We start from the raw sequence: 24,016 nt of genomic DNA on the forward strand, positions 1-24,016 counted from the left end.
CGTTCATGTATCTTCTCCAAAAATTTGAACCTGTATTGGGTACAGTAATCTTCTCCAAAAATTTGAACCTGCAGGAGAAGTCGTCTAATTTTTATTTTTTTAATAGGAAAGGAAAGTGTCTATTAGTACATATTACTGTCTTTGTCCTGCTGTATCCGAGATAATCCAAGTCAGGCCCATTATTAAACCAATTGAAACAAACAGAATGTTCTTGCGAACTTAGCTAGAGAGTCGGCTAAGCCGCATCCCTACGTGCATAAGTACATATCCAGATATCAGAGAATTAAGAATAACCAGTGCATCATAGACTAGATTGTATGTTGTCAATTTCACTGCAGCGGATTTCCCATTAAGCGCAGCTATTACACTCAAGCAGTCCCCTTACAGATGTAGCTTTTTCCATCCATTCCTCTTTGCCCATAATACTGCTTCTCAATCACTTCAGCTTGCTTCGGGTCAATAGCTAATGATGCACCTCTTGGCAGCCCATTGCTGTTTCCTGCAAAATAGAAGCCATCTAAATAATATCAGGATATATTTAACACCATTAGCCATTTGTTTGTTAGGTGGTGCTTGATGTTAGACTGATCAACATAGCAGTTGATGCATGGTTACATTTGGTGCAGTACCCTTGAAATTTGATGACCAGGACCGGAAATATCCATTATTGTTAGTATTACATACCCATGAGTTAAGAAAGGTTGTCTTGTCGTAATCTTTTTATTAATTGACGTGCATACGTTATGCCATTCATGGAACGTCATAATTACTAAAACGTAAGTTTAGCCAGAACATCAGGAATACCAGAAAACAAATTACAAACGAATTTACAATTGATTCTTAATTCCAAAATTTATTGCCAATACATTCCATATCTTTTGAATTAATAGCAGTTACCATTTATGAATCCAATTAATGGAATTACATGCCTTAAGAGTATCGCCCTCCGAGCCTTCATTTCCTATATATCCTGCAGTAGATGTCTGCAAAACCTACAAACTCAAAAAAAAAAATATAGAGTAAATCATCATAATCCAGTAAGAGAAAAAATATGGCATCCAAGGTTGGGTTTCTAGGTTTTGCAGTCTTGGTAGTCGTTTTATTGTGTAACAGTACTATTGGAGTTTCAGAATCGTTTGACAGTAGAACTGGAGTTTCAGCATTGTGTGACAGTACTATTGGAGTTTCAGCATTGTGTAACATTAATAATGGAGTTTCAGCTAATGGATGTGATGCTGATATCCAGGGACTGGTCTCTCAGTGTGCTCCTTTTGTCTTCAAGGCAGCACCAAAGACACCCCCAACTCAAGGATGTTGCGATGTTATTCAGAAGGCTGATATTCCTTGTGTCTGTCAATATATTACTCCTGAGATCGAGCAAGTTGTTAGCATTGAGAAAGTGATTTATGTTGCTCAATTTTGTCACAAGGATCTTCCGCGTGGAACCAAATGTGGAAGTAAGTACTCATAATTGTAAATACTTTGATCTTTATAATTACTTTTTTTTTTTTACTGTTGAAGATTTTATTATATCTTCCTGCACGTATGTGATGTGTCTCGTGTCTTATATTTTGGTGTTACTTTGTGCCGTTGCAGGTGTTAGTATTCCTCCAGCCATGAAAAGAAACTAATTAAGAGAGGAACCCAAGATAAATAAGATGGAGAATTTCTATTATTCTGATTATTATTGTATCAATCTGGTCACGTACTTCCATCAATTAATAATTTCAATGTTTGAGTGAATGAATGATTTCGTTTGGATATTGCAACTCATTGGTAATTCTACTAATGTTTTCTACCATTTGTATTTTCTACCACTTCTACGATCTCCATATTCTAAATCCTTTTTTTTTCCCTTTTATTTATTTATAATCATTTATAATTCAGATTTTAAGCCAATACTGATATTATTGATAAAGTTATTGGATGACCTGGATTTGAAACTCATAGTCAGTACATTCAAAACTCATAATTAAGTTTGTAAGAAAGAATTTAATAATTTAGTTGGGGATATACTTCACCGATTAATAATTTCAATGTTGAGTGATTGGATGATTGGAACTCAATGGTAATTCTCATTAGTAATTCTACTAAAGTAGTCTTATACTATAATTTAGATTTTAAGCCGATGTGTAGTGCAATGATAAAGAACTGGATGATGATACAAATTTCTACGATAAAATAATTGGGACATTAAGATTTTTTTTAATAATATCATGTTTGGGATGTTTCTAATAGTTAGGAGTTTTCTTTGTGTTGTACATTAACGAAAGGAGTCACCGATACTATCTAGGTTGTAATTTCAGTCGATATTAACGAGGTATACTTGAGTTGTTATGGGTAAATTCACTACCTTATACGACAAGTGGCGTTTAATATATGCATCTGGTTACATATTCCCAACTCCAGCACACAAATAAGTTCTCAGTCTTTGGTACTGGTTTCTGATTATTTATTTTTTCTTTCGGTTTTTCCTTTCCGTTAATCTTAAAACACAAAATATAAGTTTTATTTAAATTTGATTCGTACTCATTTGGGGACACTATAAGCAGTACTATATTTTTAGCACGTATTTATTGGAAAAATTAAGTTAAACTAGAGGATGAAAAACACACAGAGCATGGTGTACCCTTGACTTCAAGGATCGTTCGACTCTTTGCCACAATCTCGACCTTTTTCAGATAATTGGCGAGTGTAACATGTCAATGAATTATTCCTTCATGATTCAAAGAATCTCTAACACCGTAGTCGAAATCAAGGATTGTACTTCCTTGATCCGACCAAGAACACACTGTATAAAAGGTTTATGATAATCCTATTTGAAGAGAAAGTAAATAATAAGTTTGTTTTTTTTGTTGATGTGTTTGAATGAGAAATATCATGACTACTTTGACAAGATGATGTCTCACACTCTGCTAGAACCCTGCCTTCTTGACCTAGGGCAGGTCGACCATAAACCTGGGGGGATGGCACCCCATGGGATCGCCCATCGTAGCGGCAACAAAATGCATATGTTTAAAAAATATCCAACAATATTCACTTAACCTCTTTCGGATAAATATAGTATTATGAGTGAACTAAAATATTAACCCCGACTAGTCTGTTATTTGTATAATGGATTTAGAAAAGATAATTTAACGATCTTGAAAACAAAGGTTAAGTTTTCAATTCCCTCGTTTTAATAAACTAGTGAAAATTAAAGTTTAATTTTATTTTAGTTGGATTTTAGATTCTTGAGTCTTTCTCTCTACGATCCCATATTACAAGGCCGAAATTTCCGAAATTTCAAACATTTGAGTTTGTGGAAGGTGGATTTTTGACGAAGGCTAAATTGTTAAATCATAGTTTCGTATATCTCTGACCCGAGTTCAGATGAATATACAAAATTCATATTTTATAACTTAGGTATGAAAGCTCTTTTCACGATGATCTCCAATGGATCATGTAACCTATTCAAAGAATAAATATGTAACGAAAATATTAGAGTCTCTCTGATGAACTTTTAATATTTCTACATATTTCATCATATATACTCTATAACTCAGTATCCGCTTCTGTATAAAATCGAGAATGATTGGATAACTCCTAGACGAATTGACCACTAGTATAAAGCAATAATGGCTTCAGGGTGTCACTAGTGTTGGTTGTATTATTCAAAACAGGTATGGTACTACTGCCATCATGTACCATGTTCTTGAATGAATATAATGCTTCTAGATAAATTGCATATTAGTATAAAACGACTTATAAATAAAGTCTATGGATACATTCATCCACTGAATTCCTAGAAAATATTTATTTTCCCCAAAATATTCTATTACTTCAATTCATAGCTTTTCTCAGTTGAATCATATGAATTACTAATGAATATTCGCCTTTCGGGCATACCGGTCACCGCCGAGTAAGCCCCGAGAAAATGGCGTGGGTGTATGTAATAATAATGCTCAAACGAGGACCCAAAACCATGGACAAACGAGGATGTAGAAGACTCATCAAAGGAGATATAAAGGAGAGAAACGAAAAAATGGTAATAATAATTTAAAAAAAAAAGATGAGCGCGTTCACTTTTTATTTATTATATTATATTTCCTTAATCAAGGACTCCCTCATTAGATCAACTTCCTTGATTTTTCATATCCTGTCAAATATTTCTCAATTCATCATATGGTCTACAAAGCAAGTACCCCGCAACCATTAGGTTTTTACACAATATAATATCTCTAAATATTAATATTTTAATAATTTCAAATATTGGCCTTTAAAATAAAATCCTACTTCCCCATCAGAGCAAAATCAAGAGTTTCAGTCAAGTTTAAACTCTTCTGAAAATATAAAAATAATGTTCGGAGGGCCACAAAAAATGCCAAAATTCCCAGGAATGGACGACCGTCATTATGGTGGCCCATGCACTACCATGGCTGGTTCATCACATGTATTGATTAATCATCTAATTAATTCCCTGCATCTATTTTTGGTATATCCTCGTTACACCAAATGGACAATCATCCATATGTCGCCTATCCGGTCCTACCATCACCAATGGTCGGTCTTCATATCCATTGGTCGACCGGTCTCTCTACCCATTGGTCAGTCGTCCATCTCCTTGATATATCGCTTGCCAAATTAGGGTTACTTGATGCTCCGCAAAGAATAATTCTAATTAGGTCTAAGCACCAGTAATTTTCATATTGATCCAGCTATCAATATTTTAATTAAATATTTAATGTTCAGTTTTGCTATCAGTATTTTAATTGCTAGACGAAATAATATTATATTAATTTGTCCAATTTCTATGAGCATCAATATCCCATTGGTCGATCATTCAATATTTTCAGAAGAATATTATCTTGACTGAAACTCACAATTTTGCTTGAATGAGCAAGTAGGATTCTTGCTTGAACGTCCAATATTTTAGAATATTAAAATAATGATATTTTAATATTTACTAGTAAAAAAGACATATTAATAGTCAAGAGACCATTTGATTTGTAGGCTAGAATTGAGCAATATGTAACAAATTATGGAAAACCGAGGGTTTTGCTCGATTGGGGGAGTCAAGAATTACAAAATAATAATAATGTAAAATAAATGAAGCGGAGAGGTGCGAGACCGGCCATGACATGGTCGGCCGGTGGGCCCGGTCCCGCGCCTTTTTTTGTATTTATTTTTATTTTTATTTTCCTTTTTTGATTAGCTCTCCATATCATAATTCGTCCATATTTTGAGTGCCCGTTTGTGCATTATTACAAAGTACACACTAACAATTTTCTCGGGGCTTACTAGATGGTGGCCTATATGCCTTATAGATGCATACCTATTACTAATCCATGGAATTCAGCTGAGAAAAGCCGTGAATTTAGGTAATTGAATATTGTGGTGAAAATAGTATATTTTTTAGGAATTCAATTAATGAACACTGCATTAGAATTAATTAATTGATGGCTCTATACTAGCAGGCAATCTGTCTAGGAGAATTATATTTATTCGATAATTGAGTAAAAGCGTCATACTCATTATGCACATTTATTCTGTATAGGAAGGGAACATTGTGACATCCTGAAAACGTTATCACTCTATACTAGTTGCCAATCCATCAAAGAGCCGTCCAATGATTAAGATTCTATACATAGATATTATATATAGTCAAGGAACATTGGTGACATCCTGAAGATGTTATCGCTCTATACTAGTGGTCAATCCATCTAAAAGTCATCCAACCATTAAGATTCTATACATATGTACTATATATAGTCAGGGAACATTGGCGACATCATGAAGACGTTATCGCTCTATACTAGCCGTCCAATCGTTTTTGATTCTATACAGAAGTGGATATTGCAATTGCACATTATATATTGAAATTCCTCAGTATAAATGATGAAATGCGCGGAACATTGAAAACTCAGTTGAGAGACTCCAATAATTATCGTCACGTATTTTTTTTTCTGAAGAGGCTACACGAGCTTTCATGTCTAAATCATAAAATATGAATTTCATATATTCGCCTGAAGCTAGGTCAAAAATATATAAAACTATAGTTTTATAATTTTAGCCTTCGTCAAAGATCTAGCATCAACAAACGAAGGAAGAAAATTCAAAGCATTGCATTTGGTAACATGGAAAAGCAGATAATGTTAAGTTTATAAGGCACATTCCTATGCATATGGCAAACATCATATTTTGCCATATATACACCCACTATGGGTATGCCAAACTGCCAAACTCATATGCATATATGTCAGGAATAACATATCGGCATACACGATGGAGTTTCCAGCGAGCAATAGAGGGTCCATCGCTCGGTGGTCATAATAGCGCTCGCTGGTCTTTAAAGTGCCAGCCGTAGTCAAGCTACCACTCGCAGGTCTGATCATCGCTTATCATATCTTCATCCAACGACTACCATTTTCCCCTTCTATAAATACCTAATTTCAATCTCATTTCAACTCACACCAGAATTTATAAATCTCTCTAGAATTTCTCAATCTCTCAATATTCTTCTTCAAATCAAAAATAATCACACCTTCTTTACAATTATTTATTTCTTGTAATCTCAAAGTTCGTGGTGCAAAATACAACATGATAGAAGATGAATGCATATGTCGTAATTAGTTTTTTTACCCAAGATTGTATCGATGGTGCACAACAACATGGTAACACCATGTGGGAAAATATATTTCGTAAATATAAAGAACAAACCATGAACATCAATGGTCGTGATGCAAAAGGATTGGCAGAACACTTCATTGTAATCAACAGGGAAGTAGCTGCTTATATTGCATTGATAATGCAATCCAAGAAAGGAGTCAAGGAGAGTGGTCAGGTGGATGTTGATTTTGAAAGACAGGTTCATACAGATTGGCAGCGAAAACATGGTAAAGAGTTCGCTTACAAAAGTTGTTATGGTATTTTGAAGGTGTTGAAAAAATAAATCCAGATTTCTTAGCAACTAATCAACAAGTAACTAAAAAGTCACCATATAATTCTTCTCCCTCAACACCAAATTCTTCACCATTTTCACTAGGTCCATCAAATTCTTCACAAGATAATGCAAGAAACCTAGATGGTAACTTAATTTTTAATAATTATGATGATGGTAAGAGAAAAATTCCAGGGAGGAACAATGCAAAACTAGTTAGAAAATTAGCTCAAGAAGGAGGGAGTTCCGGTGGATTTAACATGGCAGAGTTTATGGAACATCAAAAGATCATCGAGAAGCAAAAAGCAGTTGATAGGAAATTTCAAAACATGGAGAGTAAAACAAAGTCACATTTCTCAAGAAAAATTTGGGTTTGACTATGACAAGCATAACATTCTTCAAGCTAACACTTCAATTATGAACGCCCAGCAAAAACATGTGTGGCAAATCGAATTTGAAAGGATTCAAGCACAGATTGAACAACAAGCTGGATTTACTAACAATGGTGATGATGATGAGGAGGGAACTAATGATGATTTTGATGTAATAGTTCCTCTAGATGATTGATGTATTAATTTAAGTTTTAATTTTAAGTATTGCATTTTAATTTGATATGTTGTTGTTGCATTCTACTTAATATTAGTTTGAAATGAAAAGATGATTAATTTGAAATGTTGTTGCTCATTAACTTAAATAAGTCTATTGCTCATTAACTTAAATTAAAATACATAACTTAATAAACTACATAACTTATTGTCTTCCATGCTCTGCCCAAAGATTCAATCTCAGATCATCTTTTAAACTGTCATACGAATTTCGGTTCTGAATGTAATTAGTCATTTGAGCATAATTCCTTGCAGGGACGCCTCTTTCTGGTTGAATCTCCGGCCTCAAATCTTCATCTTCATAGTTAGTCCACTCCGAATCACGACGGGTTTCCTGAATTACCATGTTATGAAGAATTATGTAAGTTAACATAGTCTTGTGCATTTCATGAGGACTCAACCCACGATATGGGCCACAAATGATAACGAACTTCCTCTTCAAAATTCCAAAAGCGTGTTCCACATCCTTCGTCAATGCCATTTGAGCATCGTTAAAATGCCGGTATGAACGACCCAATGCACCGGCAGAAGGCTGACGATAGAGTTGAACCAAGGTGGACCATTTTGGGTAGATACCATCCGCAAGACAATAGCCATGAGTGTACTGATGGTCGTTGATCATGAAACGAGCTTAGTGACAAATTCCATGCTTCAAATCTTCAAACAAAGGCGACTTGTGCAAAATATTGATATCATTTTGTGAACCCGAAAGACCAAAAAAAGCGTGCCATATCCAACAATCATAAGAAGCAACAACTTTAAGGATAACTGTTGGTTTTGGATAATGACCCTTATATTGATCGGCCCAATAAACAACGCATCCTTGCCATACCCAATGCATACAATCGAGACTACCTAGCATTCCTGGGAATCCCCTTTCCTCATTCTCCCTCAATATTTGTCTAACATCTTCCTCGGTTGGTTTTCGTAAATATGTTGGACCAAAATGATTAATCATTACTTCAAAAAACAATGAAAGGTAAGTGAATGAAATTGATTTACCCATACAAAGGTACTCATTGTTCGCATCTGCTAAAGTGCCATAACCTAGAATCCTTAAAGTCGAAGTAACTTTGTGTTCAGGACTATGACCTCTAATATTGAGTGCATCAAACTGATAATTAAATTGAGGTTCTACTCGACAAAGCTCTTCAATAATCTTTATCACTAGATGATGAGGCATACATAATCGACCTTGAAAATTTTGATCAGAGTACACACAATTGGGAAGAAAATAATCGTGCATCAGCTTCTGATGGTAAAATTCCCTCCCTCGATATGTATACCTTATTGAGAATACTTCTTGTGGCTCTGGAACTCTAGGTATTTGGCTTGTATGTACAAGCATCAAGGTGTCGATTAGTTTATTATCTTCAGCTTCCTCATCATCAAGTTCTTGCAACCTCCTTCGATGTATTTCTTGTTGTAATCTAAATCGATTCATAATAACATTCCTCTCTTCATTGGATCTCGCCATTGATGATTATGAAATTTAAAATGAGAATAAAGATAAAGAAATTGGTGAAATATTGGTAAAAGTAGGTGTGAGTAATCTTGGAGAAATACAAGGGCGTATATGTAAGAACCAGTAGGGGGAAATAGCAATTGCAAAATATCTACTGGTCGATAATCTTAACATCGCCAGCATACTATTTATATCGAGCAATGGGATGTATGACGCCAACGATACTCATAATATAGCCATCGTTGTTGTCAATAACGCTCGCTAGAAACTAGGTCGCTCCGTGGTTTTCCTATAGTGGCGCACTTGGTTTTCCATGCCACCTGGTATGCCAAACAGCCGTTTTTTAGCATGTGCACATGAATAGGCCTAAGCACCATAAAACCTTCCTGAGATAATTTTTTAGCCATGGAGAGTCCTATAAGTTTTATCAAGTAAAGACTCCAAATCTAAAGCTCTATGTCTACTAAATATTGTTAATCTTTTGATATTCTTTGAACTCGTAGCATTTTTGACAGAATCTTTATATGTTTATGGTGCACTTTTTACTAAAATATACTCAAGACTTGTGATAATTTATATTCTGCCCAAAAGATAGACTAAAATTGTCTAGAATTTTCATCAGTGGCCTAATTTTAGTAATATCAACTTTACAACATATAAAGTATTCATCTGCGAATAACAAATATGATATAACAGATTAACTTCTACATCCCTGATAAGGTTTTAATTTGTTCATCATATATAAACATCCTATATTACCCCTCTAGAACTGTGATAAATAAATATGGGAACAAGGGACCTCCTTGTTGGAAACCCTTGGAAGGACTAAATTGTAGTCTTGACACCTCATTTAGAAGAACTGCTAATGTAACGGTTGAGATGCATCCAAAGATAATATTGCATCGTTTTTTTAGGAAACTCAAACTTATACTCATTAGTACAAAACAAAGCTAGACTAAGTTTGTCTGTATTAGTGGTGATCAGAATTTGTCCAGACAAAGATAAATCAAGGAACGTGGTTTCTCAGACCACCCCTTACATCTCGCACGTGTGGCGTTAATTACAATGTCAAGTTAATTCGGATATGGTTATGCATACCACACCCTATTACTCGCACATATGCGTAGATTCTAGGTCTATGAGTTGAGAATTATCAGTTTTTATTCTCGACGAAATCACTTCTCTAGAATACCTCAAGAGAAGACGAACAACAAAGAGGAGTCATCCAACTCAGAGAAATATCCATTATGATTAATTCTCCCAACCAAAGGTAAGTTTTTCAGTTCTGTATGGCTTCATGTTCATCTCCTTCTCTAACTGTAAGTGGCAGCCAAGATTTCATCCCAAGAGATAAATCTATGGTTGTGGTGTGATCTCATGATATTCTACCTTAAATGAAATTTCATTCATTATCGCATTTCCGTTTTTGTTCTTATGGTGTGATATCATAAATTCTTCTTCTCATGTGCTTTGGGAGTTATGAGTAGCGAATGATTTTATCCTGTGCACCAAATTGCTCTCTCTCCCTCTCTCCCAGCCGAAAGACTCAAATTCTCTGTTTACTCAAATTCTGGGTAATCCTGAAATTTGATAGCTTCATATGTTGATAATATTCTGCATCATTCTGGATGTCTAGAAGTGAATTAATTATAGACATACCCATAGAGTATTGAATTAGTTCAGATCTACAAAAATTGGTAAATGTTGTCCTCACATAAGAAATTTCGATGGCTGCTCTTTTTGTTCTTTTTTGGATTAACTTCCATCCGGTCATGTTTTCACGATCGATCTTCCCCGGTTTAGTTGTAAGTCATTTTTGGTTCTATTAGTTTCCATGGGTTTGGCTGTTTGAGTTATTTGGGTGTTTATGGTTTATTTCATAAAACTATGAACCCCATTATTTTCTTTGGAAACTTAAAAATACACAACCACTAATAATATGTGCGGGATCTTCTTTGCTCCAAGGTTGACATCAAGACACAATACGAGAGGAATTCAGGTACGGTCAACTTAAAAAAGATAAATGTAAGGCTGTGGACGTTCATCGAATTAACCCTTTCTGACTTCTCTCTCATTGCAACCCGTTTGTGTTCTTCTTTGGTTTTCAGTATTCAGGGTTCAAATAAAATCAGAGTAAAAAAATGAAAATAAGACTTATCCTTTCGTGGTCTCCAACTCGCCGCAGAAACCATGGTAAGGATAGCAAACCCCTAATCTCTCTTTATTTTCTTATCCTAATTGTATGACTGTTGAGATGCATTCTACCCTTACTTCTGAAGGTGGTAGTAAGATGAAGATGCGTATTTGAGACTTTGATCATCTTTTTGCTGGATATATACCTCTCTTCTTAGATTCCTAAATGGATTATTGATTAGATTAGATTGTAATAGAAAAAACTCACATTGATAAATTGATTGTCCTTTTAAGAACTAATATACTCAATGTGTGGATTGTATTTAAGTGTGTTTACAAGTTAATGAGATTGCAATATTTTTGCTGGCTAAATTTGTCTTACAGTTGGGTTATTTTTTATTTGAAATCATAATTTTGGTATGTGAAGTAGTGCATTGAGTTTTTGAACGGTCATGTCTCTTAAAAGAGATAACTTATTGAAAGGGCTATTTGATGCAACGAAGAACATGGACTGTTTTATGCTTTGGAGTCCCAATTCCTCCCAAATTGATGACAGCCAACTTCAAGCATATGTACAATTATGGTCTTGATAATTTGGACCTTCTATGTCAATTTCGGAAACGTTATTTAACTTCAAGCGGCTAATGGTTTCTTTTTGCTAAAGTTTTAGGAATTATTTAATCTCATTACTAAAGAACTCACATGGCTTCTCTATTGATGATGTGGTTAGTAATTAGTTCTTCAAACTTGCCTCTAAAGCGTCCGAGTGACGTACTTAGGATTTTGTGGGATCTCGACACAAGCTATAATTTGTCTCATTTTAATTAAACTGGTGATGAGGGTATTTTCGATTGTTAGCTTCTCATACTTGGTTATTTGTGGTAATTTTTTGTGGCACATGTCATCACTATTTAGCCAAGTACTATTAGTTACATGAATGCTGAGTTCACTTTTTATTGCGTGTTATGTAGGTGTTTAACGAGCAAGACTATGGGTGATGCGCGTTTACGAAGGTAAAAAATTTGTTTGGTTCTTTCTTGCAGCGGATAACATAATTGAGGTCGCCGTAATTTTGTGTTTTACTGTGTCGATACATTAACTTTCGATGATTGGTGTTATTTCACAGAAATGTACTTCATGAACAGCCAACATATGATAACACTATTGATGTCCGCCATTACTCTGTTCTGGAGGAAAATGGTCATCCTTTACCATTCGCCTATCTTTTGTTTCAGATTGTCTGCATTTATTTTCTGAATTGAGTCTGATTAGGAAACAATTGAGTCTGATTACGAAGCTTTTGTCATGTGAAAATGGTTAGGCCCCTCACTTGACAGATGCTTAGTGGTGTGTAGTCATGTGTACGCGTTGCGGTGCGGGAAAAATGGTATCCTTGGAACTTGGTTTAACTGATGGGATACTTTTGTCGACCGATAACCGGAATCTCATGGTCAAATTTTTGCTAAGAAGGAAATACTACTTCGTGTTGATGGGTTAGTCCAAATATTTCCACTCATACTTTCACATATTGATAGCTATCTGTTGCTACGAATAACTTTAAGGAAGATTGGGATTTAGGTGAACTGGTAAAGTAATATATGGACGTACATATAAGGGTTATCTTGAAAGCTCTGATTAGGTCTGTGTGGTTACTCTACTTTCATCAGTTTTGCTACGTGAACGAAAAAAAAATGCAGTAGATATTAGTATTCCAGTTCAATAATGAGCTTTTTATTTGTATTGTGAATTGAGTGGAAGTCGTTTTTGTAGGTAGTTGCAGTGAAACAACTCAACATGGATGCGGTTAAGGGAAAAGAATGTAATAGTACTTGAGAGAGCCATTGGCTTGCCATATTTTCAGGTACACCAGACAGCTAACTTGGACGGTGTTATATGTTTCGGGTTCAAATTCCTATTCTTCGGAATTGTCATCTTGAGATAAATTTACATATTGAAGTTTTTGATGAGTTTAATGTAGATATATGACATCCATCTGGTGGAAGATCAAATTTGAAGGAAACAACCAGCAATGTGATTACCATGTTTTGTAGAATAATATATCAAAATGAAGAAGACATGTTTGGAACAACGGAATGATTGACCATGTTCCATGTAAAATTTGTGGTTGGCAAGACTTTCAGTCAATTCTATATTTTATTCATTAGCATATTAACTTCCATATTATTTTTTAACTTTTTTTAAGCACTTGCACTTTCTCTGGCATCACTGGATACACGATTCATTAATTGACCATGTAATATATCCCTAACATATATATGACCGGAAACAGTTAACTGGACTTCATATATGTAACCAGAAACACTTAACTAACCTGAGTGTGTACCATCTACGCGAGTGTGTAGTCATTAATTAGCTGTTTATGAGTCTATAAAGAACCATATTAACACTTCTGCAATTTCTAAGTAGGGGTTGTGTTTAGGACAACACATAATGTTACTCTATATTAAATTAAAAATTGAAGAAACTAAATGGTACAAAGCGGTGGATATTATAAATTAAAGACACTCGCAGTGGCTTCATATCCTCTTGCAGGATTAGCTAAACTGTGATTTTCATATAAGTTTAGTCTGATTGTCGTACCTGTACAGATACGGAGGATAAACAACATTAAAATGTCAATGCATATCTTATTTATTTTTGATAAATTATTGGATTGCACAAACCAGTGGTAAAACAATGGCAAGTGCATAAGTCATGACTAATACTTTTAGTTTCGCCGGTCATTAAAAGATAGGAGGAAAGGCTGGAATTCATGGACACAAATGATGTAGTTTATGTATCGCACCTGATCTCCCAAAAAAAAGAAAAAAAAATTCTCATCTAGAAGTTCGACGACCTGATTCATGAAGTAGGACGGTAGTTTGTGGCACAGTTAAATGTCTTCGGTGGAAAACAAAAGTTACAGTCGACACGTCTTATCCATTGTATTACCTGGGTACAAGTTCCTGACCAAAATGCGGAAATGCTTTATATAATTATATCTCGCGGGTAATCGATGAGTGAGAGTGTGACAGAGGGTCGGAACCCACCCTGCTAAACCGCCGGGTCATAAGTGATTTGCCCTTCTTTCTTACGTGACACAACGCGGAATCCAGCCCGCGGCGAGTCTATCACTTCCGACCAAAATGTCCATCACAAATTTCTTATGTTTACTCAATTTCCGTTTAAACATTAATATAATTTAATAATCTTCCATCATTTTTGTATGAAACACCAAAAGTTAACACTCGCTTCATGAAACACCAAAAGGTAATGCAAGCGCGCGCCGTTACGGCACCGGTTAAACCCTAGTAAACATATAAACAATAAAATTCCACTCCATTTTGGCGAAAGTTTTGAATAAATCAAATTTTATGGGTATTTTTTTTTGGATTTAGTACTGTTCATAGGATGCAACATCTCATGAGCAACACAATGTTATCCATTATTTATCTTTTCGAGATGAATGCTAACGGGTTCACAACAATTATCTTGTCAAGAATTATTTTCTTTTTCGGTCCGTTAACCAAAATCTTGAAAATTAACTCGTATAAAGCATTGCTAAAGCTTATGGGTCGAAAATCAAATCCAAAAAGCCCAAAGATTTTTAACAAACAACGTTCTTCTATTCATGTCACCACCATTGACCTTGACCCAGGTCGTGACTCATCTTTCAAACATTGGTCCATCTCAACTTATTTCCCACGATCCCATGATTTTTAAAGGGGATATCAAGGTTACAAAGTGTTGATACCGTTTCATATAGGACAAAAAGATCCCACCGATCCTGACCGTTGGATCGCTGAAATTGTATCTACACTTAATAATGCTGGTATCCCCTTTATAAATCGTGCACGATCCCATCACAACTTTTTCAGGACCATTGACCTTGACCCAGGTCGCGACTTGTGACACCCTTTACATACCTAGGTCCCACAATCCCTGTTTTTCTTCTTTATTCTTTGTCGGTCTGTCCCCTAGTTAGCAATTCGGGATTCGACAAACGTACGGAACGGCAAACGTATGAGTATTATACGGTTTTGTAAAACCCAAATTCGGTCCAAAATTCGATCAACGGAACGTGATTCGTCAGTAATTCGGAACGGCATACGTACGTGTACAATTCGATTTATAAATGTGAGTTCGGATCTGAAAATTCGGTATCTATATATAATAAATAATTAGTATTTATAAGGTCATAGACTAATTTTTATGCATACATGTGAGTTATTTAAAGAAAAATAAACTTAATATGATGATATTAATAATATATACAACGTTAGTCATCAAAGAGGACGTGGTATAGTGGTTTAGATCTCTCACCTTCACCTTCAAATCTCTTCTGTCATTTTTGTTTCATAAAAATTACAACAACGTCTAATATTGGGCCATGTATGCTTGGGAGGCAGTAAAGCCCAAAAAAATAAGACCTTTGAAACCATAAAAGCTAAAGAATTTCTGGCGAATTAAACGGACGTATCATTCGGGATACGTAAAGTTCGTGAACGATTCGCAAATAATCCGGGAATGTCACATAATACGCGTCTTGGGTTCGGAGTTGCAAACGTACGCGAATAAAACGGTAAAATTCGAGATACGGAAAAATTCGCCAATCATTCGCGAATCATTCACGAACTTACTAACTAGCGTCTGTCCTACACACCCTAATTTATTCCAATTTCCAAAACAGCACTTCCCTCTCATGCCGACATGCCCCAATTCGTTCACGGGTGAAGAATTGTTTTTGGATTTTTTTAGAAAAATAAAAATAGAAAAGAACATAGATTCTTTTTTTTATCTTTTTTCTTTAGTCTTTACTCTTTAGAACCGCATGATTATTATGGAAATATCATTAGAGTCGTAGATTTGTTACTATCTAAAGAAATGGATAGTAACAAATCTACGATTCTAATGATGTTGTTATCTATCAGTGTTCGAATTCTTTTTTCTTTTTTTTATTTGGAATGTGTTCGAACTCAAACCGGTTTTAACTTCATTTTGTTTTCTACTTTTGTTTAATATGTATAGTTGAAGTGTATAGCCTAATTACCCCTCTGTCCGAGCCTTTCATTTCCTATATATATCGCAAAACCTACACAAACAAAGAAATATAGAAGTATCATTTACCGTATAGTCTAGTAGTACAAGAAAGAATATGACATCAAAGGTCGGGTTTCTTGGGTTTGCAGTAGTGATGGTTGTAGTATTAGTAGCTACCAGTACTAATGAAGTTTCAGCTGATGGATGTGAAGGCGATCTCGAGGGACTGACTGACCGGTGTGCTCAGTATGTTTCAAAGATAGGACCAAAGTTCCGACCATCTCGTGGATGTTGTGATGTTGTTCGGGGAGTTGATATTCCTTGTGTCTGTCAACATGTTACTCCTCAGGTTGAGAATTATGTTAGCATCAAAAAAGTGCTTTATGTTGCTCAGTATTGTGGCAAGGATCTCCCCCATGGAATCAAATGTGGAAGTAAGTACTCATAATTAAATAATTAAAATATTTCGATCTTCCATACTTCCTTCACTGTAGAAAGATTTCTATCATATATGTGATGTGGCTAAATTACTTTTTTTTAATTTGCCTTACGTTGGCGTTACTTTGATTCATCATTGCAGGTGTGACTATTCCTTCAGCCATGAAAAATTAAGAGAGGAAATCATGAAAAATAAGATGGAGAGTTCTAATATTCTCTTGTAGGGAGATCTGATATTCCTTTATTGTCGCAATTCTTCTTTTGTTAGTCGGAATGTCAATAGAGTGATGCTGGCGGCATTGATCTCTAAACATGTTAGAACCAGTATGAAGTGAAGAGTATTCTAATTTCTCTTCTTAGCAAAAAAAAGTCTCTATTATGTACTAGTATGTTCATCATTATTATTGTTATGCTTCAAAAATAAAATAATAACTACTTTATCCGTTGCATGCGTGTGTTTGAATCCAAAATACATAACACCACCTTTTCGGTTCATATTTAAGCGTGTTTATAGAATTTCCCTAATACTCCCTCCGTCTCAAATTAGATGAGTTAGTTGTAGTTTGCACAATTTTTAAGGCAATAAGGTTGTCAATGGATAACAAAATATTCAATATCCGTCCGAGTCTGTCCGAATCGTTAGGATATTATCCGGAATTTCGGATAACGGATATCGGATACGGATACCTTATAGGATATTCTTACTTTAACGAAACGGATACGGAAAAGGCATTATCTTATAGGATAATATCCGATATCTGTTAAAGAATGCATATGCAATTTTTTTTAATATTTTTCTTGAATAATATATTTAGTTGTTAGCTTGGTAATATGTGAAGAGTGGTAGAAATAAAAATATCATGGAAGAACAAAAACACAACTAGTTTTATTAGTTGTGAGAAAAGCGGAGAATTTTTCAATATTGATGGAGAAGATTTGAGTTTTGTTTAAATCTAATTTAATATAATAATTTTAAAGTCAAATTTGTGTATTTGATCATGCTATTTGGTTTTGTTTAGTCGAATTTCCTTAGGATTCCTTTGATTTTTTTTGTAATTTATAAAATTAGAGAAAGACTAAAAAAGAATTTAAATTATTTTTATTATAATGAATTAGTATCGGATATTATCGGATAACCGACATTATTATCGAAACGGATAATGTAAATATTTTTGAATATCCGTCGGATATTATCGGATATCCGGTAATCTTATCGGTAACGGATATGGTAGAGGCCATATCCGTTTCGATAGCTACCGTTGACAACCCTATAAGTCAAGGAGGAAAAAGAAGTATGTTTAAGTATTTTTACCCTTATGTATAATAACTAGTAAAACTTAGAAATGATTTATCTCATAAACTATATCACGGTTTTCCGTAAACTTTATATATTGTTGAAAAGCATTTTAGAACACCTACATAACGAATATAAACATCGCTATCAAATTATACATGTTTCTTATAGTAACAATAATCGATTAAAAGGGTAGTTTTAGAAATATCCCCATAATTAGAGAGATAGCTCATCTATTATGGGACAAAATTTAAAACCAACTAGATCATCTAATTTGGGACGGAGGAAGTACAATGCAACATATCATTTCCATTTATGATATATGCATGCTTAAAAAAAAAAGGAAAAAAGATTCCATTTCTTATTTTTTTTTATTACTCATCAGCCATCTTATATAGATTTTCGTACATATTAGATTTTTGTACATATTAGAAACACCCTCACTAGTACAGAGTGAGCGATATAAATTTTTTGTTATTTTTTTTCTTCTAATTTTGCTAAGAACTGATTTCCTACCCATCTCCCATCAGCTCCCTTATGTCTAATTTTGAGTTTATGAGTTGCAACCATACTTGAGATAGAAATGCCAAATTCTAGACCAACTTGGTAATTATCTAGATAAATCCACATCTTTGATTTCGGTATCATTATTGTTATCATCCTCATCACCTAGCTATAAATATATGGTAAAAGGTGAAGAAATCACAGATTTGTTGAATCTGATCAAGATTAAAGTGACGATTCAGTCTTTATATAGACAACAACGTATATAGACAAGTTGGTAGTGTGATAACAGAATGGTAGCAGAATCTTACTTGACATTTGTAATAGTCAGTTAAGATAATTACAAATACGTAAAGGATAAGGGATAGATAACCATATGCAACAATACTCTATTAGGCCTCCCAAGGCTAAGCTAAGAAGATCTATTTACGCTCAGCTTGTCTCTAAGAAAATCAAACATGCGAGTTGCAGAACCTTTTGTAAAAACATCAGCCACCAATTCATTAGTGAGATTTAACAATTTTCAGAGTTTTAGATTGAATGGGGACTTTCAAGAAGTGAAAGTTAGTGCACCGGGGATCATACGAAAGGAGTCAATTGCAACATGCTTCATTTTTCTGTGGAGAACTGGATTTAAATACAGGGAGATTAAGCTCTTGTCGTCACATCCAATAGTATGAGAAGAAAGAAGAAAAATACTAAGATCTTTCAAAAGCTGACATACCCATAACACTTCGGCCGCGGTGTATGCCAATGGTCTATATTCACCTTCAGTGGAACTTGTGGCCGATGTTAGTTGTTTTCTGGATAACCATGCTATAGGGTTAGAGCCAAAGCACACAAAGAAACCACAAGTAGACCTCTTGTCATCATGATTTCCCACCCAATCAGAGTCAGAAAATAAAGATAAAGTTGTCATACCGTTTGAAGAATGACACCATAATCAGCTGTAAAATTGAGATATCTAAGAATTATCTTGGTAACAATCAAATAAGCAAATGTAGGTTGACTCATATGTTCACAGACTTGATTATTAAATAAATGTGTGTTCAATAAAGTCGACCACTGGTACCCTTGTGTATGCCAGTTATGTTGACCTAGAGTTAGGATTATCGACCACTGGTTCCCTTGTATTTGCCAGTCGTGTTGATATTAGTCAGACCGGTATCTCAGTCATTTAGGTTAGGTTCATCTTGGCAGAGGCCTTCAGACAGATATGGGAAACACCGTTCACTTTTCAACCATCTACATTTTTCTTTTTCCATCTTCTTGATCTTTTCATGTGATTAGTTTGACTCCGAGTATGATGTCCATTGCGAAACTATCTTAGTAGAGCTCTGTCACTTTATATGAATTTTAGTATGCTTGAGTGAAAACTCGTGTACAACAATTGGAATTTCGCGTCAGGGTACTTCCTCCTATAGTCAATAAGTATGCCAACCAAGGAGATTCTTTAGTGCCTTCCAAGGTTCTGCATAATTAACTAGGGTCCGGAGTAAAGATTTTGTGGGTGCACCTCTGGTAAACCCTCAGGAGACAACACTCCGCCACTAGGGCCACCTAGGGGTTCAAATAATTTTCCTTTCTAGAATAAATTTGCTCGAGGACTAGCAAATAATAAGTTTGGGGGTATTTGGTAAACACATTTTTGTGTCTGAATTGTCCTCAATGTCTCTATTGATAGTACTCGTTTTCGTCCTTATTATGGTGTTTTATGTGTTTGTAGGTATTTTTTTGGAAATAAATAATTTTGGAAAAATCGTCTCGAAAAATTATGCGGAGCATTCCGGAGGACATTTGTTATTCGGACTCTCTGTTTTGGATAAGAGGCACCTCAATTTATAAGGGGCACCTGAGTTGGACACCTGCTAGTTACACTCCACAGACGGTTAGGGGGCAGTCATCTTCAAGAATTCAAATTCTGAATTTTGGCGGGAAATACTTAAACAGTTCTGTAAGAATTTCAATTGAGAAAATGAAGGGGTTATGGGTCGATTCAATGGCTGAAATTTGGTAGAGAGATGTGATATAGGTTAAGAAACACAGTATGAGTGACAGGATCGATTAACTTTGGATGGAATTCTCGGTGTGATTCACAAGCCCAAAACAGAGTACATGGACTGTAACACGAGCAAAAATATGTTTCTGTTGTGCATGGAGAAGTTCTGCTAGCGTTAGACGAATTCTGAGGCGTGTATAAGCTGAATTGGAGCGTGCTACAATGAAGTTTACATGTGAAATTCCAAAAATGGTAAGAAAATATTCTCTTCACTGCCCGAGTAATGAAGGATTATTTGGAATTATAGCGATGGATTTCAGCGTGTTTTTGAGTATAAATATGCTCCTTGGGTCTACTAGAAAGGTTGGCAAGTGAGAGGGGATAGAATAGAGCAACACAGAGTTCAAGGGAATCGATAGAAAAACTTCCAGAGAAGAAAGTTTCTGCTGCTGCTGGAAGGGAAGAACGCGAAGAACACACTGACCAAGACAGTCGTTTATCAACAGTGACAACGACTGTCGGTTCTGGGTCGTAGTATTCTAAATACTACTGCACTTTAGGGATATCATTCTTTGTAACGGTGTTTGCAACAGTTATAAACGTTGCAAACACCCGATTTTATCATTTTTCTCCATTTCATCCTTGTAAACATCTTTTGAGCAATGAATATCAATTTTGAGCAAGTTTACACAATGATGAGCTAAACCCATCCTCTGGGGAAACGGAGGAAACTATTCGGCCAATGAAAAAGGGGTAATTTCTATTTTAATTCTTTATGCAATTTATTATATTTAATTATTTACCTTGAACAAAGAGTTTTTCCAAGGATTTTTATTAAATAGTTGTCATTTTAATTGATGGTATATGCTTGACTTAGAGTTTTTGATATTCCATGCTTTTAACTTACATTTATTCTTTTATAAAATCCATTTTTGAAATAATTAAAACTATTTAAAAGGAAAAACTTGCATAATAATATTAGAAATATCATTTTAAATTGGTAGAAAAAGTGGAATCCTTAGCCCCAGTTTCTCCAAAAATATTCCAATCACTTTGCTATTTTGCTTCACTTATAAAATTTATTTAAATCTAAAAAAAATTTATCTCCTTCACAAGTTCGAAAAGAACCCCAGTTCTTACCACTATTCACAACAACTTTTGAAAATACATCACGGGGGTACAACAACCTCACCCAATATTTCGATTAGCAATCTGTATGGACTAACTCTAATATACTTTTAAGAGAATCAACTAGACAGTCAGACTCAATCTTAATAGAAAGTATATAAAGGAGTTAATATCTCTATCTCTCGATTTGATCTATACTCAAACAAATAGAAATCTGTGAGTCTTTATCAGATACAAGAGATATAAACTTGGATGGTACCAAAGACCAATATCCAAGGATCAATCAATTTCCAATCAACAACCAAAGGTTGGATTTCACAATTGATCGATACAACGCACAACCTGTGATATTTCAATTATATAACAAAATATAATGCGGAATAAAAATAACACAGACACCAGAAATTTTGTTAATAAGGAAACCGCAAGTGCAGAAAAACCCCAGGAAAGATTGAACATCACACTGTATTAAGCCGCTACAGACACTAGCCTACTACAAACTAACTTCGGTCTGGTCTGTAGTTGAACCCTAATCAATCTCACACTGATTCAAGGTACAATTGCGCTCCTTACATCTCTGATCCCAATAGGATACTACGCACTTGATTCCCTTAGCTGATCTCACCCACAACTAAGAGTTGCTATGACCCAAAGTCGAAGACTTTAATAAACAAATCAGTATCACACAGAAAAGTCTACGATGATAGATAAATCTGTCTCCCACAGATAAACCTATGAGTTTTGTTCTGTCTTTTGATAAATCAAGGTGAACATGAACTAATTGATAACCCATACTTATATTCCCGAAGAACAACCTAGTATTATCAATCACCTCACAATAATCTAAATCGTATGGTAGCGAAGCTAGATATTGCGGAATCACAAACGATGAGACGAAGATGTTTGTGATTTCTTTTTATCTTGCCCTATCAGAGATATAATCTCAAGTCAATTATTCAATTGAACTCGTACGATAGAAAATGGCAAGATCAGATCGCTCAACTACAAGAGAAGTAGTTTCGGCTGGCTTCACAATCCCAATGAAGTCTTTCGGTCGTTAACCTACAGGGTCTCGAGAAGAAACCTAAGGTTAAAGGAGAATCGACTCTATCAAACCAACTAGTATCACACAGGAGGTGTGGGGATTAGTTTTTCCAGTTGCTAGATGTCTCCTTTATATAGTTTTTAAATCAGGGTTTGCAATCCAAGTTACCTTGGTAACAAAGCATTCAATATTCACCGTTAGATGAAAAACCTGATTTATTCAAGCTAATATCTTTCAACCGTTAGATCGAAACTTAGCTTGTCACATACAAATGAAATGTATTCATTTAGGTTTGAGTAACCGTACCTAAACGTGTACACTTAGTTGGTTCACAAATAGTTAACCAATGGTTACCCATATGAGCACTTTCATATTAACCGTATTCATCTTCTTCACATAACTAGTTCAAATGACTCATAAGAACTAGTTGAAGAGTTGTTCAATTGCTTAGGTCTTTATTATAGACACAATTGAAACAAAATCGGTTTGATCCATTTGAATCAATTCATGAACAATATACCCACGGTTTTCAAAGATTGCATTCCTTATAATTTATTGTTTTAAGTTCGTGAACTACCGATTTGAGAAATAACCAGCTTGGGTACGCGTACGGGTAAGCGTACCTTAGCTACCGGATTTGAGTTCACAAACTCAGCAGAAATTTTTGGTTCGAAAACTTCTGTGGGTACGCGTACGGGTATGGTACCTAAGGTGACTGGTTTACTAGTTTGCAAACTACAAACTCAACAGAAATTTTCAGTTGAAAACTTCCGCTGCCAAACCTGTCTCCTTCACCAATACCGTATGCACACATATGCGCACACTTGGTTTCCGGCACATGGATTTATACACTAATGTGCGAACATACTATATATTCTTATATCCATAGTTGGTTACGTAATCTCAACTCTACATTTCAATCATTGAAACATTCTTCTATAATGTTATAACAATCGTTATTCATGACCATCGTCGTCAAAGCTATTTTCAAGATTGAAACGTCATCATGACTTTCGTCACGGGTAAAGATGAAAGTGGTTAAAGCAAAAGCTTACCAACACATATTTCGAGAAAAAGATAGGCGAGTAAACTCGGCACGAAATAGCAAATGTGTATGTATGAAAACTATCATACATATACGACTATTGTCTCAAGAGTAGGAGATAGAGTAGACTTTTGAGTGATAGATAAGTTCAAGTCTCCACACACCTTTTTAGTCGGATGAAGTTCCACTGGTTTCTCGAGTAGTTCTTCGTCTTCGTAAGATGATCGCCATGGAATCTAGAGCTCAACTACACTTAACTATCCTAGACCGAGACTTAGTCATAAGTAAACTATAAATCAAGACATATAGTTTTGATCACTAATATTGACAAACATGTTTGAGATAGAAACACATGTGAGTTCGACCGAGCAATGCTCTAACAATTTTATATCTTTTACTAT

The 24,016-nt window shown here is 35.0% G+C and overlaps 2 protein-coding genes and 1 long non-coding RNA gene across 9 annotated transcripts; all 3 read left to right on the forward strand.

Annotated features, from left to right (window-relative positions):
* Positions 1 to 1,008: 1,008 nt before the first annotated feature.
* LOC113308092 lies at positions 1,009 to 1,799 on the forward strand. The gene is made up of 2 exons (XM_026556568.1): positions 1,009 to 1,457; positions 1,597 to 1,799. The coding sequence occupies exons 1-2, from the start codon at positions 1,052 to 1,054 to the stop codon at positions 1,629 to 1,631; spliced, it is 441 nt and encodes a 146-aa protein (XP_026412353.1). The 5' UTR covers positions 1,009 to 1,051; the 3' UTR covers positions 1,632 to 1,799.
* An 8,323-nt stretch (positions 1,800 to 10,122) lies between these two features.
* On the forward strand, positions 10,123 to 13,327 carry LOC113307703. Of its 7 annotated transcripts, none has more exons than XR_003339246.1 (7): positions 10,123 to 10,259; positions 10,955 to 10,988; positions 11,098 to 11,182; positions 12,094 to 12,135; positions 12,249 to 12,322; positions 12,444 to 12,615; positions 12,893 to 13,327. It is a non-coding gene; the product is annotated as an uncharacterized LOC113307703 (long non-coding RNA). The 7 variants fall into 7 exon arrangements; XR_003339245.1 differs by having other exon boundaries at positions 10,124 to 10,988; positions 12,893 to 12,983; positions 13,101 to 13,289; XR_003339244.1 differs by having other exon boundaries at positions 10,124 to 10,988.
* A 2,921-nt stretch (positions 13,328 to 16,248) lies between these two features.
* Positions 16,249 to 17,049, forward strand: LOC113308129. The gene is made up of 2 exons (XM_026556614.1): positions 16,249 to 16,596; positions 16,743 to 17,049. The coding sequence occupies exons 1-2, from the start codon at positions 16,278 to 16,280 to the stop codon at positions 16,772 to 16,774; spliced, it is 351 nt and encodes a 116-aa protein (XP_026412399.1). The 5' UTR covers positions 16,249 to 16,277; the 3' UTR covers positions 16,775 to 17,049.
* The last annotated feature ends 6,967 nt before the right edge of the window (positions 17,050 to 24,016 follow it).

Source organism: Papaver somniferum, chromosome 9 (assembly GCF_003573695.1).
Source record: "Papaver somniferum cultivar HN1 chromosome 9, ASM357369v1, whole genome shotgun sequence".
In the NCBI taxonomy this organism is placed as follows: Eukaryota; Viridiplantae; Streptophyta; class Magnoliopsida; order Ranunculales; family Papaveraceae; genus Papaver; species Papaver somniferum.

Bases quoted from the DNA above. Each gene is read 5' to 3' on its own strand.
- LOC113308092 (XM_026556568.1), top strand. From the start codon at position 1,052: ATGGCATCCAAGGTTGGGTTTCTAGGTTTTGCAGTCTTGGTAGTCGTT. The intron at 1,458-1,596 runs GTAAGTACTCAT...GTGCCGTTGCAG, and splicing joins GCGTGGAACCAAATGTGGAA to GTGTTAGTATTCCTCCAGCC.
- LOC113308129 (XM_026556614.1), top strand. From the start codon at position 16,278: ATGACATCAAAGGTCGGGTTTCTTGGGTTTGCAGTAGTGATGGTTGTA. The intron at 16,597-16,742 runs GTAAGTACTCAT...TCATCATTGCAG, and splicing joins CCATGGAATCAAATGTGGAA to GTGTGACTATTCCTTCAGCC.